At 36.4% G+C, this 16,237-nt stretch overlaps 1 protein-coding gene across 4 annotated transcripts in view; it reads left to right on the top strand.

Annotated features, from left to right (window-relative positions):
• Ptprd (protein tyrosine phosphatase receptor type D) overlaps positions 1–16,237 on the top strand; it is a 378,271-nt gene that overhangs the window by 68,616 nt on the left and 293,418 nt on the right. For all 4 annotated transcript variants that reach the window (XM_059254481.1, XM_059254480.1, XM_059254479.1 and 1 more), the window contains exons 2-3: positions 11,746–11,891; positions 14,350–14,491. In XM_059254481.1, coding sequence (XP_059110464.1) covers positions 11,746–11,891; positions 14,350–14,491 — 288 coding nt within the window. The remainder of the gene's footprint in view (positions 1–11,745; positions 11,892–14,349; positions 14,492–16,237) is intronic.

Genomic DNA, 16,237 nt, shown 5'->3' with positions numbered 1-16,237 from the left:
CAGTTGTCAGGCTTTCCATCTTTTGTAATTTCAAATAGCTGACTGAGGAGTGTTTTCTAGTGGGTGGGGCCACGGCTGGAGAATGTAGAGATCAGTTATGGTCAAGGTTGAACTCAGACAGGATTAGAATGAGTCCCTCATGTCCAGCTAGTAGGCATGTATGTAGATGCTTTCCTGGACTCTGAAAAGAATACAGATTTTATTTTTAAGTGAACTTAATATGTAAAAATAAGTTCCCTTGAATACTTACTACATATATTCAGCTGGAAAGATTCCAGTAGCCAAGAACGTTTATTATCCCACAAAGTGTTGCTATTTTTAATGGTTACCTAACATTGAATGAGATTTGGAAGGCTTCAGATCATTGCCATACACTGTTTGGTTTAAAGCTTTGGCTCTGTGGAGAAGTATATTTAAATGGAAGTAAAAGGGAATCTCAATTTAGTGGCAAATATCCAGAAGGAACAGATATTCATACCTAAAACTTCCTTATGACTTAACTAATTGTATTTGCTTTAAAGTGTCTTGAATGTCTATAATGTGCAGGTACTACACAGAATAAAACTATGACATAAATCTGATAAACTTGAAATACTAATGCTCCTAGCAGAGTGCTCATCTAACTGAGGATAATGCTGAACAGTTTTCAAACATAGCTTTTAAATCACCACTTATTTTTAAAGCAACACTGTCTTAGAGGGAAGTAATTTCATTTTTAGTTTACACTTTGTCTTTCCCATTGTCCATTATATACTCACATAAAGATTAACAAATGGTAAGAGCCTTTAAAACAAAATATTGAATACCAGGGAAATGTTTTTAAAAGAGTCAGAGTTTAAGAGCTTAATCATTTCAAAGTCATAATATTTATTTAGAAGTTAATATTAATTGCAGATTTTGATGTATTCTTAATATAGACTTTTAATAGAGCCCACACCTTTAATCCTAGTATGCAGCAGACAGAGGCAGGAACATCTTGGTGAGTTTAATGTGAGACTGTTCTACATAAACATTTCTAGGTCAACTAGAACTACAAGTAAAACTGTCTCAAAGAACACAAACAAAGCCAAGACCATTCATTTTGTATAATATCCTATTCTATACAAAATACAGCTTTCTAATAATACACAAAAATAATATGTATACAAAGAAGCTATATTTCCCTGTAAAGGTTTATAACAATGTTTTTCAGTTTCTGAAGCAAATACATTTGAAATTAATTTCTAATCAGTCTTATGAAGATATACACATCTACACAAACCTCTTCCACATTACAGCTTTCGGGAAGTTTCTAAGCTACTCTCGTTCCCAGACTACCTTTCCAGCTTAGCTGCCAGCTTAACCGGAGGGAAACTGGTGTCAGTCAAAATGTGGTTGATTGATTCCTGGAGTAAATCATGGCTAGCACTGCCCCTACCCTTCCAGTCCAGCAGATACCTTGGGACTTCTCCACCAGTATCCTTCAATCTTAGATATCACCTCACATTCCAGACAACAAAAAATGCCAGTTCTGCTGTTCAGTATGTTGCACATATTGCAACAGGCCTGTTCCCATGCATGGATACAAGAGCAAAGGCCAAGGCTTGGAGTAGCAAAGTAGCAATGATGTGTTCAATATATTGTAGCTATTTATCTTATTTCAAGATATATCAATACCTGAGTCATAAACACTTGCTTTACAGCTTGGAAAGGTATGGTCTCAACATCATAACTTTTTATTTAACATAGAACTATGGGATATTATGACCAAAATAAACAGTCCTCTGCTTTTGCTATGCCAGGGCAATATAACTTCTCTGAACTATTGACATTCTCAGTAAGACTGGCTGTTTGTTTTGGTGTAAGGCACTCAGAGTAAGCACTAGTTTATGACATAATCTTGAATCACAGTCATTGTCTCTGTAGCCATTCTCATCATGTCCTGTCCCAGAGTCACACATTCTAGTGAAAACACCCGCTCAGCATCCCTGTTTAAATAGCCACCTAACAGTCCTACTTGAAGGCCGTAAGTTTGCATTCTGTATCCAGTGTGTTCAAAATACACAGACTTAGCCTCCTTCTTCATTCACCAGAATGATGTAATGGAAACAGTTCAAAAGCCACACATAACGTACAGTATTTACTGGTTTTTTCTTCGTTTCCTCTTAATGCTAATATTCTTCCATGGCTACTTAACACAGATACTGTGACAAAGAAGCTTCTCTACTTCTGGAAAGCCTAAACTATACAGCTTTTCTTAACTATTGACATTTTAAAGACTGGCCATTTATTTTGGTGCAAGACACTCAGAGTAACTGCTAGTTTATGACACAATCTTGCATCACAAATTTACTTGAGGGGAACCAATCATCCACATTTTCATAGACACCAGTTTCACTCTGGTTAAGCTAGCAAGGTAGCCTGGGAAGGAAAGTAGCTAAGAAACTTCCTACCCTTTTGCATCTTTGGTATATAAGCAGATTCATTACATCATTCACTGGTAATTTACTTACCAGTTAATCATAATTTATCAAATCAGAGGTGCTGATCATCATAAAAAGGAATCATTTATTCTTCATCCTAACTGATACACATTGTATACCTGCAAATTGGATCACATGGGACAGGTAATATGCTTATTTGAAGGGAGTGAGACACCAGATACAAGTGAATCGAAACAGGCACAGTGTAGAGAGAAGCAACACTGTTATTCTCAGTTTTATGTTTCTAGAGTCTGAGCCATCATCCTGTCAGTTTTTCTCCAAGAATATTCCAGTGTACTTTCTTTCATTTTTTTGAATATTGAATTATATTTTTCTTCTTAAGACAGTGTATTACAATGCATTCCTGGCTAGTCTGGTATTCGCCATGTAGACAAGGCTAGAACTCAAAAGTTCTACCTGCTTCTGTCTCCCAAGTGCTGGGATTAAAGACATTTCCCTATGCCCACTTTGTTTCATTAGTTTTAAGAACATCCTGAGTTGTGTGCCATTCTGGTTTCATTTTGAACACTACCAGCAAATGAACTGCACAAGACAAGATCCAAGGATGTGACTGTATAACTTGAAAGGCTGTTGCTATTCTTCATTCCAGCCATAGGGAGGCATTAGCAGAAGTGGCAGAAACTTGGATCATATCTAAGCTGTAATGTGTTGGAACACATTGTTGCTACTTACTGCTCTGACCTAGGAGGTGATCCTCTTGTATCCACACATGTGAACAGGCCTGTTGCAAATATGCATGGTGTTTTGAACAGCAGAACTGGCATTTTTGTTGTTGTAGTTGTTGTTATTGTTCTGGAATATGAGGTGACTGTAGATGATATCTAGGATTGATGGGAACTGGTAGAGAAGTCCCAAAGTGTCTATTGGGATGGAAGGGTAGGGACAGTGCTGGAAATGATTGACTCCAGAAACAAATCAACCACCTTTTGACTGACGATAATTTCCCTCTGGTTTAGTTGGCAAAGTAGTCTGAGAATAAAGGTAGTTCAGAAATTTTCTATCAGATGTAATGTGGAAGAGGTGTGTGTACATGTGAACACTTTCAATGAAATGAATTGATGGTGCTGCAATGTGAGGTTGGTCAGTGTGTTGATGATCTATCAGTGTTTAATTGTTACCAAGAATATGCCAGACACTGTGGTGAGTGTTTGCTACCCATGATCCTCTCTAGTGTTTGTAGTAAGCTTATAGGTTGGTACTGTGATTTGCTTGGTTTTAACACTTTGAAATTAATGGCCAGGAAATATTTATTGCTTACACTGTAAAAAACATAAAGACTCTGTGTTTTGAACTCATTCTAGATCAAAGACTATTTTGTACAGTTTTATGGCATATTACTATGTGGAACTATTCTTGTTTGTAATATTATTACATGGAAAAATTAGTTCTTAAACTTTTTTCAAGGAAAGCCAATCACTTATTTTATAAGTCACTTCTCTTGATAAGAAGATATAAATGTCACTCAACTGAATTCCCAGGCCTACTGGGAAATATTAGATGAACTGAACTAAATGTCTGCTGAATATTCCCTTAACACTTATTAATTAAGAGCAAACAGAGTTGCAACGACAACCTTAAAAATAAAACTAGGCTTACAAATCTAACTTTGAGTATATTTAAAATTTCTATGACATAGTAATATACATTAATTTAAAAAATAGGATATTTTATATGTAGATATAAGTGAATTAATAGGTTGTTGATAAAGTGAAATAAAACATGAAGGCCCATGGAAATCACGAAAATGGACAGAGAATCCTAACAGTAAAATCAGAACAGTACTAACTGCTGTAATCTCCTTTCTATAAATTTTTCCTGTTTAAGAGTGCCAGAAATGAATTTGAAAGTCTAAGATGTACTTGGCTATTTTACCTTTTTAATTTGAAAGTTATTTTAAACTATACAGTGATATTTTCAGGAGTTTTTCTGCAAAATCGCTTCTTCTTCCCTGTTGATGTTTGTGACTTCATCACCAGGCATGCTCTTCTTATGTCTCAATGGAAAATGTTCAAAGCAGGATAGAAGAAGTTTACTCTTTGTGTGGGGGCATGAGCTAGGCCCTTCCCAAACTATCATCTTTGATCTTCACATAGCTCTCATTTTAAGTAACTGACACTTTGGCAGTGATAATCTTTAGGATTAACAATCGCTCAAGTAATTAGATCACTTATATAATGTATCTGTGAATACTTACAGTATTTATCATGCCTAATCTATTAAAATTTCTGACTAGCTTTAAAATTGTCAATTTTTCCAGTGATTTCTATATGTAGTAATTTATCATAGATGCAGGAATTTGGCATTTATAATAAGGAACATCAGAGTTATACACAAACATGAGGGAGTAATAAGTAGTGTTATTTTTTTTACAAGAGATATTATCAGAGTGTTTATTGGAGCCTATCTATGATACTGAAGTTGAAACAACTGAAATCCTTTAACAATTAAGTTAAAGTCTATCTATACTCTTTAATGGTGTAGAATTGTTTTTAAATATTAATTGATTTAGATGTATTTTAAATATAATTCTGTTATAACTGCTTTTTAATATGTCTAGGTGAGATAGAATATGCTTAAAATTATTCATTGAGGTAAAATATTAGGATATTTTCAGTATCTCTTGGCTATATCATCCACTGATAACAATGTGTGTACTGAGCATGGTGGAGTCTTTACAGTGACCAGGTGGCAGGTACTTTTATCAAGATTCTGCTCATATGGTGCAGGAGGAAGCATGGGATCTAGAATAATTATAGTGGAATATGTGACATCAAGACTCATTTGAGGTACACAACGTGTGACAAAGGAGTTAAAGGGTTAAAGTCTGAGAGATTTCATGTAAATGAGTGTTCAGATAGGCTTTGGGAGGATTTTATTCTGATTGAAGATGTGTAAAATCTCTAAATTAGGAAACAGGGAGAAGCCATTCTGTTCAAGACAGGAACATGTTCTAGTTCATGGAGACCAGGAAATAAAGTACATAGTGGACAGAAGTGGAAACATATTTGGAAAAATGAGCTAACAGCAGTTCACAAAGATCTAGAACACGAAACCAAATATTCTAATTGACTTGACAGCTGTGGTCTCTTAGGTTGCTTTATTGTGTGAGTGGAAAATACATAGATATTATTATATATTTATAGAAGCACTAGAACAAAACCCAAAAATAATGACAGAGAAAAGAATAGGATCCATAGTCATATATAATATTGATAAATGATATGAAACTCTGGCATGAGGATGGCTGGATGGGAGATGTCATTTAGCAACTCTCAGTACTGAGCAAACATTGCAGTTATTTAGAAATTATTTACCTAGTTCTCTTCCAGACAGATTTTCTTTTTTATGAGCCTGGGAATGGGGGCACCATACACCTGTACATTTTTTCTCTGAGACTCCCAGCTAATTCTAATGTCCATTTTAGAAAGAAAAGCAAGGCCATTCTTATTGGGTATGAAAGTAGAGATCTCGAAAATATTGATGTATTAAGTGGCCTGAGTGACTGGTAATGGGGCAAATGTGTCAGAAAATGATGTGAAGTCTGAAAGGTTTGAACCTCTGTGACATGAAGTGCCACAAACAGAAGTGGCCTTGTGGTAAGAGGAGTCCTACAGAGATGTATGACATAGTGTGCTTTCATGTGCCAGTTTTGAAATGTTAGGAAGCAATTTCCCAAGTATTAGAAATAGAGACTAAACATTGAGAACACACGTCGAGTGGGATATATGCTTCATTAAGTCAGATCTAGTGTTCCAATTTCTTTCCCTTCCTTTATCTTTCTCTCTCTATTGCTTTCCCTGTCCAATGGTGCCCATACGAACCCTTGCCAGCTTAAATCATGGTAGCTGTACAGAGGCTTCTGTCACTAATATCGGAACACCCCCAGTAGTCATTCACAAAGAATTTGTAGTTGAGATCTTAATAAAAATCAATGTTTTATGGAGGCGAAGCAGTGCATCACCGAGGAATCTTAAGGAGGACATGAATCAATAGCTGAAACTTTAACATGTTGTTTGTTTTTCTTCATGAGCAAATATTGATCACACATATAGAGCAATGTTAATGTAGTCAGCTCTGCTGAACTTGGAACCTAGGTAACTTGTGAATGAACTTTGTGGCAGTGGTGTTTATTTGCTCTGTTTGTCATGGTTCATGATTGGTTACACACCCCCCACCCCCGACTCATTTGCTTCCTGGAATTGTGTTCCACTTTGGAACACTTTTCTAGGTAGCATATTCCAGATGGATTTTCTTAGTGAACTATAATTACTCTAATTAGCACAAATTACTTAATGCTATGGAATATTACTTTATAGTTAAATACATTTTAAAAGTTACATCAAATTGAGATATTGTACAATGTCTGTGCAGCAGCATCTGTTACTTTCTACCTTCTGGTTTGGAATAGTAAAACAGAGCCTCACAATTAAACTGGAAGTTCATAAGTCTCTTCAGGTCAGTGAGTCTCCCTGGCTTTCTTTTGATCTCTCTTCCTCTTCCACTGTGGAATGGTCTTTCTGTACACTGTGAATATGGTTACTTGGTTACTACATAAGCAGCTTTGGCCTATGGCAAGGCAGCTTATAGGCAGGTGGGAAATCCAAGCAGAGCTACAGGGAGGAGAATGGCAAGGTGGAGAGAGATGCTGAGAGCTGCATGGGAATGCAAGATGTAATGCAACCCAGGTAAAGCCATGAGACACATGGCATAACACAGATTAATAGAAATGGGTTAAGATGTAAGAACTAGCTAGTAAGAAGCCTGAGCCATAGACCAAAGAATTTGTAATTAATATATAAGCCTCTGAGTAATAATTTCATAAACGGCTACGGGACTGTGGGTTTCTGGACAGTCCATGGGGTGTCTGGATCATGGGCCCAGGTGGGACTGAGAAACCTCCCCCTACACTCTTTGTTTTGCTCCAAATGTGCATTTTACTCTAAAATTTTCTTTCAGGTTATAAGAATCAGAAGTACATTTTGTGGGACCATTGGAAAACCTTGACTATAAGATCATGAAAGCATTTTGTCTAGTGCATGCAAATAATTGAGAATAGGTATTTAGTTCATTCTAAAGTGTTCTGTTCTTTAAATAAAAATTTAAAGCTAAGATGTTGGTTAGGGAGTTGCATTAAAATGGAAATAGAGTAAACAATTCATAAACAGTCTGTTTGACTTTGAAGACTGGATTGGCCATGGATATTCTAGAGAGACGATTCAGTTCCAGTGTGACCATGTGAAAAGCGAGGCACCCCTACATTAACCAGTTTATAGAACACATATTGGGAGAACCATACAAATCACAGCTGTACTGTGGGCTCTATCCTCCTCAGATATATATCACCTTGGGAACCTCTGTCTTCCTTAATGTGCCCAGGAGGTCTTGTCACTGTCTTTCCGCTGCACTTCAGCCCAGTGGAAATCAAACTTACCATAATAGCATGCACACAAGCTCTAGCCACTCTCCAGGTTCCCCTCAGGAGCAATAGGATGTCCTCTGGCTGAAACAGAAGGTAAAGCCTGGACTGGCCTTTGAACTTCCTGAATTACCCTCTTATGCTCTTTCCTTTCCCACCCAGTTGTTGTAGGCACCCTGTTGCTGATCTGTTTTTCAGAGTCCTTACCTTGACATTTGCAAGAACAGGTTTGAGATAGCTCAACTTGAAGGTTCACCATAAAGGAAGAAACAGGCTCCTAAACACAGGCTGCCTGCATCTTCCTACTGAACAATCTCTCTCTCTCTCTCTCTCTCTCTCTCTCCTTTTGTATCATATAACAGCATTATTAACCTTCTCATTTCAAGATCTTGGGTACAATGTTATGACTAATATCCCTTTAAAATCAAAACTCTCTATTTAAGGAAATGAAAATCAGTGAAAAGAAATGAAGCCAATTAGTTACATGCTGCTTAGTGTTTTTCCCTGTGAGACATATTTCCTTGATGTCCACAGAAACATCATATTAATTAGAGTTAAATTAGACAAATGGCACCACATTTCTTCCTTCACTTTATAGCATGTTCCTCTTTATGATCCTATTTTAAGTTAGTAGCGGTTGACCAACCAAATTATATCAAACTGAGTCATCTTAAATTTTAAGAATTTCTCCTGTACTCTTCTTCCTTAGATACTGATCATCCATCAATGGATTTGTCCTGCTAATGTCTGGCTCTACCTAACAAACTGTACTAAGGAGGCAGCTTTGTCCTCAGTAGTGTATGTGATTAAGGATGGCCAAGACAGTTTGCTAGTCTTGGTTAGTTTACTCCATATGTATCTATATATGTTATGCCCTCTGAGGACAAAAAATTTCACTTTCCTCTAACATTATTGGAATCATGGAGTTCAGCCCTCTATTACTTATCTTCTAGAGGAAGATAAGTAATATCTCGGCCAGGAATAGCTGGCATCAGTCTTAGAACGATTATTTATGCAACATGCCGACTGAAAGGATTATCAGTAGCATCTATTACTTCCCATCATTTAACAATGACATTCATTCCTTTTATTGTTTGGAAACTGTGGATTAGTGTAGCCTTTCTCTAAGTGGCAAATATTCCTTGCAGATTGCAAGAATCTGAAAGTCTCCTTCATTCTTTGGAAAGAGAAACAGAACAACATCCTTTACAAAGGTCCCAGTACAGGGGAAACCACAACTGTCTCAGGGTTATTAAATACACAGTTGGTATGTGTGTTGTCATCTTATCCACTAGCCCTTCATTTCTTTTCTATACTCTTGCAATGAAATTTCAAAACGATAACAATGGGTTTTAATTCAGGCTGGTAAATTTTGGAATATAGAGAGGAGATTAAAGGGACTCAAAATTTATAGTATATGGACTTTGTTTCTCAAAGACAGCTACTAGGAATTTTCTTTTCTTTATTAATGTTTTAGAGATGAACTTTTTATTTTTATGAATCTATTTTTTATTAGGTACACTTTACATTGCTTGAAATAGAAGAAAGAAAAATAAGAAAACTTGTAATACCATGTTTGTTTTCAAAAAAGTGTCATCATTAGTTTTTTTGTTATGTTTGTATTTGTTTTTAATCCTTCTCACTGTTAGTCAATTTCAAATCAGTTTAAGTATTTCCCACCATTTATTGTAATTATCTCATTTGTATTTCTACTCATGATGCTACAGCATGTGATGGTGAACAGGGCTGGGAGAGCCATTTCATTCCTAGCTTTTCTGAACACAAACATGCTCCAGGCTGAATTTCATCACAAGGTTGAATTTGCTCATGAGAAGAAGAGTAACTTCCTATGAGTAGCTTGTGAAGATGCTTCTCTCTTTCCCTTCTCCTGAACTTCTGCATTTATGTAATAGTATAATTAGATAGGAAACCTCAAAACTGGGGTAATATCTGCAAAATAATTTATTTCTGTCTCATATCTTGACAGTGAAGAAACAGTAAAGCTATGATTTTCCCCTCAAGTGCCTCTGTCTGTCTATCTTGTCCTATCTATCTATCTATCTATCTATCTATCTATCTATCTATCTATCTATCTATCATCTATCTATATATTTCCCTCCCTCCATCCCTATCTACTATCTATCATCATCATTGTTTGTCAAAGTTGATTTCAGATGGGTATCTATTTTTCCTGTCTGTAGAGAAATCAAACTGAATCAGAACGTGTCATGGGACTGACTTGCAAGACATAGGGTGGAAACATGACTAAGGGCAGAGGTTCATGGGAGCAGTGAGCAAAGAGGATACAATGTTAATATTATTTTCTTCTGTCCTAGAATTTGAAGATTATATTCAAATTACATGTTAACTAGAACTTTTCATAGCTATTATCAATGATACCAGTAAAGAACAGTGTCTGATAAAATTTGTAACAGATTAAAAGAAAAGAAAGGAAAATGGAAAAGTAAAATGTTCTTGACTTGAAAACATTTTCCAAATATAACAGTTACAAATCTCAAATGTGGAGAAAGGTGAGTTGGCTCGGTAGTCAAAAGCTCTCACTGCAGAACCAGTTCCCAGCATCCATGTCTAGTGGAAGTCCTACTCCAGAGGATTTGATGCCCTGTTCTGACCTCATCAGATCCTGCGTACAGATGTGCACACACGCAAACAGATGTGAAATATCCACAGATCAAAATAGAATCTTTTAAATTTTGGACAGGCATGTAGCAAAGATAGGAAGACATAGAAAAAAGCAATTAAAGTAACACTTCACAAAACACCATCATTATTGCTTTCATATATGTTGCGTAATTTCTTATCAGATGTCCCTCAGATAGAATTTTGTATTATGTTTTTGTAGCTTTTCATTGACTCATGATGGCATATGATACCATATGATAAAATAGTTTCCACTTATATAATACTCCATCTTTATGTTTTAATTCATTTCAAAATAAATATCTATATTATTTATATTTGTGCTACTTATATTCCTCAGCTAGTCAGATTACATGGTGAATATTTTTGTGTATAAATAATTGTGTCATCTTTGTATAAAGATGTGTATAAATACATCTTATGTCATCACTCTGGGATTGATTTTTAGATTTTTGAAATATAGGCTAGGAAAAAAGTGTTTTCAAAGAGGAAGAAGAGGGACTGCTGAAAGATTTAATTGAAACAGAGACCCTGAAACTGAATTTTTCATTCTTTTATCTGTATTAATCATCAATGGCTCCTTCCTAAAATGTCCCTTTCCCTGTGCTTTGGGAAGCTTCTCCTTCATTCATTTTCATAAAATGAGGAGCTAAGGTACAAGACAATGTGTGAGAGTCCCCATGCCATTTTCCCTTCCTCTTTCCTGCTGTGCCTTCTAATTCCAGGCTATATTTCTTGTCTCTTTAAAATTTCCTCGAACTTCTCTTAAATGTCACTAATTTTAACAGCCCAGCAGTGGCAACTCTGCTTTCTGGCAGCATCCTGATAGTGACATCAAAGCAATGCGCTCCAATTTAACTCACTTTGATTGATGAGCTTTTTGTTACAGAGGACAAATTGGATTTTTAAATACTGGTAATAAAAATTAATGTGTGATGTTGCTTTTTGGATGTTATTGGATCTCTTCCTTAATGTAGGTTTCAGCGATGAAAGCACTAACAGATAATAGAACTTGACCACAAAGTTACCCTCAAAGGCACAAGGTGTTTGCCTCATTTTTTTAACCTTCCCACACTGATACTGTGCATGAGGCTGCTGTGTACTGTGAGCGGAACAGTGTAGTTGGGTAATAATCTGTATTTTGATGTTCCTGCTAATTGTGGTGTTTATTTCTTCTTATTTCAGCACCTCCCAGGTTTACACGAACTCCGGTTGATCAGACAGGGGTCTCTGGCGGAGTTGCATCTTTCATTTGTCAAGCTACAGGGGACCCAAGACCTAAAATTGTCTGGAACAAAAAAGGAAAGAAAGTCAGCAACCAGAGATTTGAGGTATTAGGTCCATTGTTCTGTTTCTCTGGGGAAGAACACACACATCTCTTCACTCTCTGCTCTGCTATGAGGTGTCCTAAGCACTGAGGTGTGACAGTTGTGTCACCTGCAGTGAGCACTGTAACTCAGTGTCCTCTTAGAATAGAGAACGTGGTCATTGTAGTGGCTGAGTTTTGTAGCCATGTGTGTAAGGACTTAACTAGAGTCTGGGGAGTTGGCTTTGTAGAGTGCATGCCTGAGATTCTGTTTTATATTGGAAGTAAAAAGCCTACAGCAGTCTACGATCCGTCTGCTAATCTCACTTTTAGACTGCTTTCTTTTAAGATTACAAGGTAGAATCCCATGTCCTCACTTTCCCAAGTGAGGATACATGCAAATGTGTATCTTTTTAGAAGTTCGTATCTCCCTCAGTCATACTGAGGGGTATGGTTACGTCTCATCACTCTATGTGGACTGGTAAATACTGTCAATTAGTTTATGCTAAGCAGAATCTACCTTTGATGTTGGGGATGGGGTCAGTATTCAATCCTGTAGCTTAATTGCAGGATTGTTTTCATGGATGGGATTTCAGGCTCTGTTACCAAAGGCGAAGAGAGTGGATTAAGCGTGATCTTCACTAGTCCTGTAGACTAGAATAAGAAGTCCACTTCCATGTTTTAGTGAAAGGAACAAGCCAGACAGCCTAATTATGCAGTGAATCTATTGGAGACTTTTTCTTCCTTCCTAAATCATTTCAGACTTTTTCTCTGGAGTGCTTGGGAGGAAGTGTGTGGTTTAGAATCTGTTCATTCAGGAGCTGATCACACTTATAATTGAAGGCACACAGAGTGTACTGGTTTTTTTTTGGGGGGGGGCATCAAGACTCCTGGACTGTCACGAATTACAAAAAGCTATTCCTTTTTGTCTGATTTTCTATTAGATTTCGTGGCCTAATGTACAGTTCGGGAAAATTGATAGCAATCTGTGGTGAAAATAAATATCACAACTAAAAACCCAGTGTGTCATCATCGTTCAGAGTATAGCAGGATGATGAGTTCACATTCATAAAAGTTCTGATTAGAGATAGCAGTGAAATCTAAAATTTTGACTTTGGATCGTAACCTATAATTTTACAAATTTAGACATAAATTTTAATTTTTATATATTTGAATTTAAGATACAGTGGCTTAAACTTGTCTTAAAATATCTTCAAGAAACTTTCTACACCATATAAAAAATGATGTGTGTGTGTGTGTGTGTGAATTTGGGTCATATAAACTTTTTTTCTCCTTTTTATAGCTAAAATATTTGTGTTGTCAAGCGGAGTGCTCTTTGATATGCTTGCTGTTAGCAGTGATCTCCTAAATAAATCTTATAAAGATAAATGATATAATCACATATTTCAAAGCATGAGACCTTCTTTGTTCATACTTGTTAATGAGACTAACACACACACACACACACACACACACACACACACACACACACACAATGACTCATACACTTTGTATGCCTGCATGAGTAGTAGATGAGTAGATGAAACTGATTTTGCTGCTGCTTCTGTCGATGCTAGAAATGGTGACTGGTGCATGGGAAGCATGCATTGGCTGCTACATATTAAATAAGGTTTCAAAGTGGAAATTAGAACACTGGCTTTTAATACATGACAGCATAGGAAGGTGTCAGTATACAAAATGGTTAAGGAATAGGACTACACAATGACATTTAATATAGAATTAATTGAAGTTTATATTAATGACCTTTATACATTTTCCTATATTAAACTATAGAAGACTCACAATGACAGTACATTCTGGGCTGATACGTAGGCATTGATCTTTGACTTGGTGAGACAACAAGCCTCATTTTCATGGCAAGAAGGCCCTAAAAATGCAGAAAATGCTAAGCTGGAACAAATACGGGAATGATTTATGACAAAATTAATGCATGCTGCTAGGCTTTGGGTTGTGACTGTCCTCTTGTCTCCCTAAGTGCTAGATTTATGCAGTTTCCCTCATGGTTCAACCATATATATTGTTAGGAACAAGACCCTTTAAACTGGCAAAAATTTGTGCTGAAAAGCACTAAGTTTTCACTTTATATCATGAGTATTAAATGGGCCCACATAAGCACATGTGTTGCCAAAGTGAGTAACTAAAGTTTGTCTATCTCTGCCATGGTGTACTTGCGTAATTACTAAGCTTTAGATATGTTAATGAGAAAATTATCATGGTTTTTGTTGGAGATTAGGAATCTGTACTTGTGTATTTGTAATTTTATGTTTTTCTTTTGTTTGGCACAAGGCATATAAATACCATCAAATGTTCTGTTCTCTCAATCTATTAGAATTCAGTGCTCTATCAGAATGATGCTTGGTCTATTCAGAGCCTAATGACTGGCTCGCTACCTTACTGAGAAGTTTAGCTGAGAGGTAGATGATTGTAACAACACCTGTGACAGCTATTGTTTCCTTTAATAGGTAATAGAATTTGATGATGGATCTGGATCAGTTCTCAGAATACAGCCCTTAAGGACTCCACGGGATGAGGCCATTTATGAATGTGTGGCCTCGAATAATGTGGGAGAAATAAGTGTGTCCACCAGACTCACAGTTTTACGTGGTAAGTGCTCAAGTTCATGGTTATGGTTGTGTCATGGCCACAATTCTCTATGTCAAGTGTTCTTCTAGAGCACTGCTCAGAGACCAGTGTTGTGGTACGATCATTCGAGAAAAGTTTTTAAGTAAAATGGTGAGATGTGCCAAATGTTATCTGGACAGAGGATGTCTTGTTGGTTCTTGAAGGAATGCTAATCAGAAAGAGAAAATGAAAGTGAAAAGTGTTTTAAATGCCAGATGTCATGTTGATTTGGGCAAGGAGATCTAGATGGGAAAATGCATGGCTTGCTCCTTTGTAAGCATTACTTGTACCTGGTTTTGTTTTTAAAACCTACTTGTACTGTTTCTTGTACACACTACCTACCCAAGCTGACATTGATGGCTACAAAATTAAAGAGGCAACACTATGTAAAGATGAGCTTCCTTCCCTAAAATAATTGGTCAAAGCCAAGGATAAGATATACACATTTTTATGTCAAAAATAGTTCTTTAATTTCAGTCACTTTTAAATTAATGTTGATTGAAGAATAAAATAAGATGGTGGATCACCTCTTCCTCTATGTTGCTTATGCAGCCTGATGAAGCATGACATGGTCTGCAGTGTGCCTATTTTGTAGAGTTCCTTTACTATGACAGTACTGCAGTGTAAAATGTCGCCAATTGCTATATTTCTAGTCCTGATTGTTGAGTAGAGATACGAGCATTGCTTAACTGGACAGCTAGTAGGTATATTAGGTTAATGTTTTTCCGTGATTTTATCTCTTTCTCTGTTATACCGTTTTCTTGTTTTATGCTTCAGAATTGATTGCAAAACTTAGAGTAGAATTTTCTTAATACAGTTTTGACAGTATTTGAAAACAACTTAATGAGAAAGAGAAATTTTCAGGTGCTGTAAATGGGGAGATCCCCAGAGAAGAGACCTTTAGAAACCGAAGCGGAGATGAGGGCTGCAAGAATTACAGAGTTCAGCACTAGAGTTTCAACTCTCTGGAAGGGCACATGCCTGTGAGAAGTAAGGTCTAGTAAGAAGGTGTACCAGCTCTCTAAAGTGAGGCTTCTCGCCATATTCCTGTGCTGCTGTTCTTAGAGCCTAGAAGTTTAGCCCAAAAGCTGCTTTGAAAACCGAGTCCCAAACTAAGGAACAAGAGACCCAGAAAGCATCCACTTCAGAGAGCATGTCCATTGCAGGTTAAGCCACAAAGACAGTCTTTTATAACCATATGTACTCCAAGCCTCGAATTCTAAAGAAATACAGCCCATTTCAACCCACAATTAAGCTCAAACAATGATGGTAGAAGTCCTAAGTCTTTGTGCTAATAATAAACCACATAAATGGATTTTAAACTTTAAAAAGTATTTAAAATATTTGTAAAGATAAAACAAGGAATAAAATCTACCAGGCAGCTAGAAGATCTTGTAAAAGAAAATGTAGATAGTTATTAAAATTCAGATGTTAAATTTTAATGGAGTATTCATCTATGTGTATAGGTGATATATTCATGCTATGGAACATCTAGATGAATGCAAATCTATATATGTGTGTTCAGAGTGTAACCAGTCTTGACACACCCATACCTGAGCAAAACTCACACTCACCTGTGATTTTCTTTTCAACTTCCAATGACCATTGATTCTTCTAGTAGGTAGAAAGTCTACTACAAAGGTAAAATAAATTGAAGTTAATTAGGAACTTTTGGGGTTTTTTCTTCCACCATCTAAACTTTTTGAATTTCTGCAAAGGAAATAATAT

The sequence above is a fragment of the Peromyscus eremicus genome, chromosome 2 (assembly GCF_949786415.1).
Source record: "Peromyscus eremicus chromosome 2, PerEre_H2_v1, whole genome shotgun sequence".
Lineage (NCBI taxonomy): Eukaryota > Metazoa > Chordata > Mammalia > Rodentia > Cricetidae > Peromyscus > Peromyscus eremicus.
Note: the sequence above shows the minus strand (reverse complement) of the source record. Positions and strands in the feature narration are given on the sequence as shown.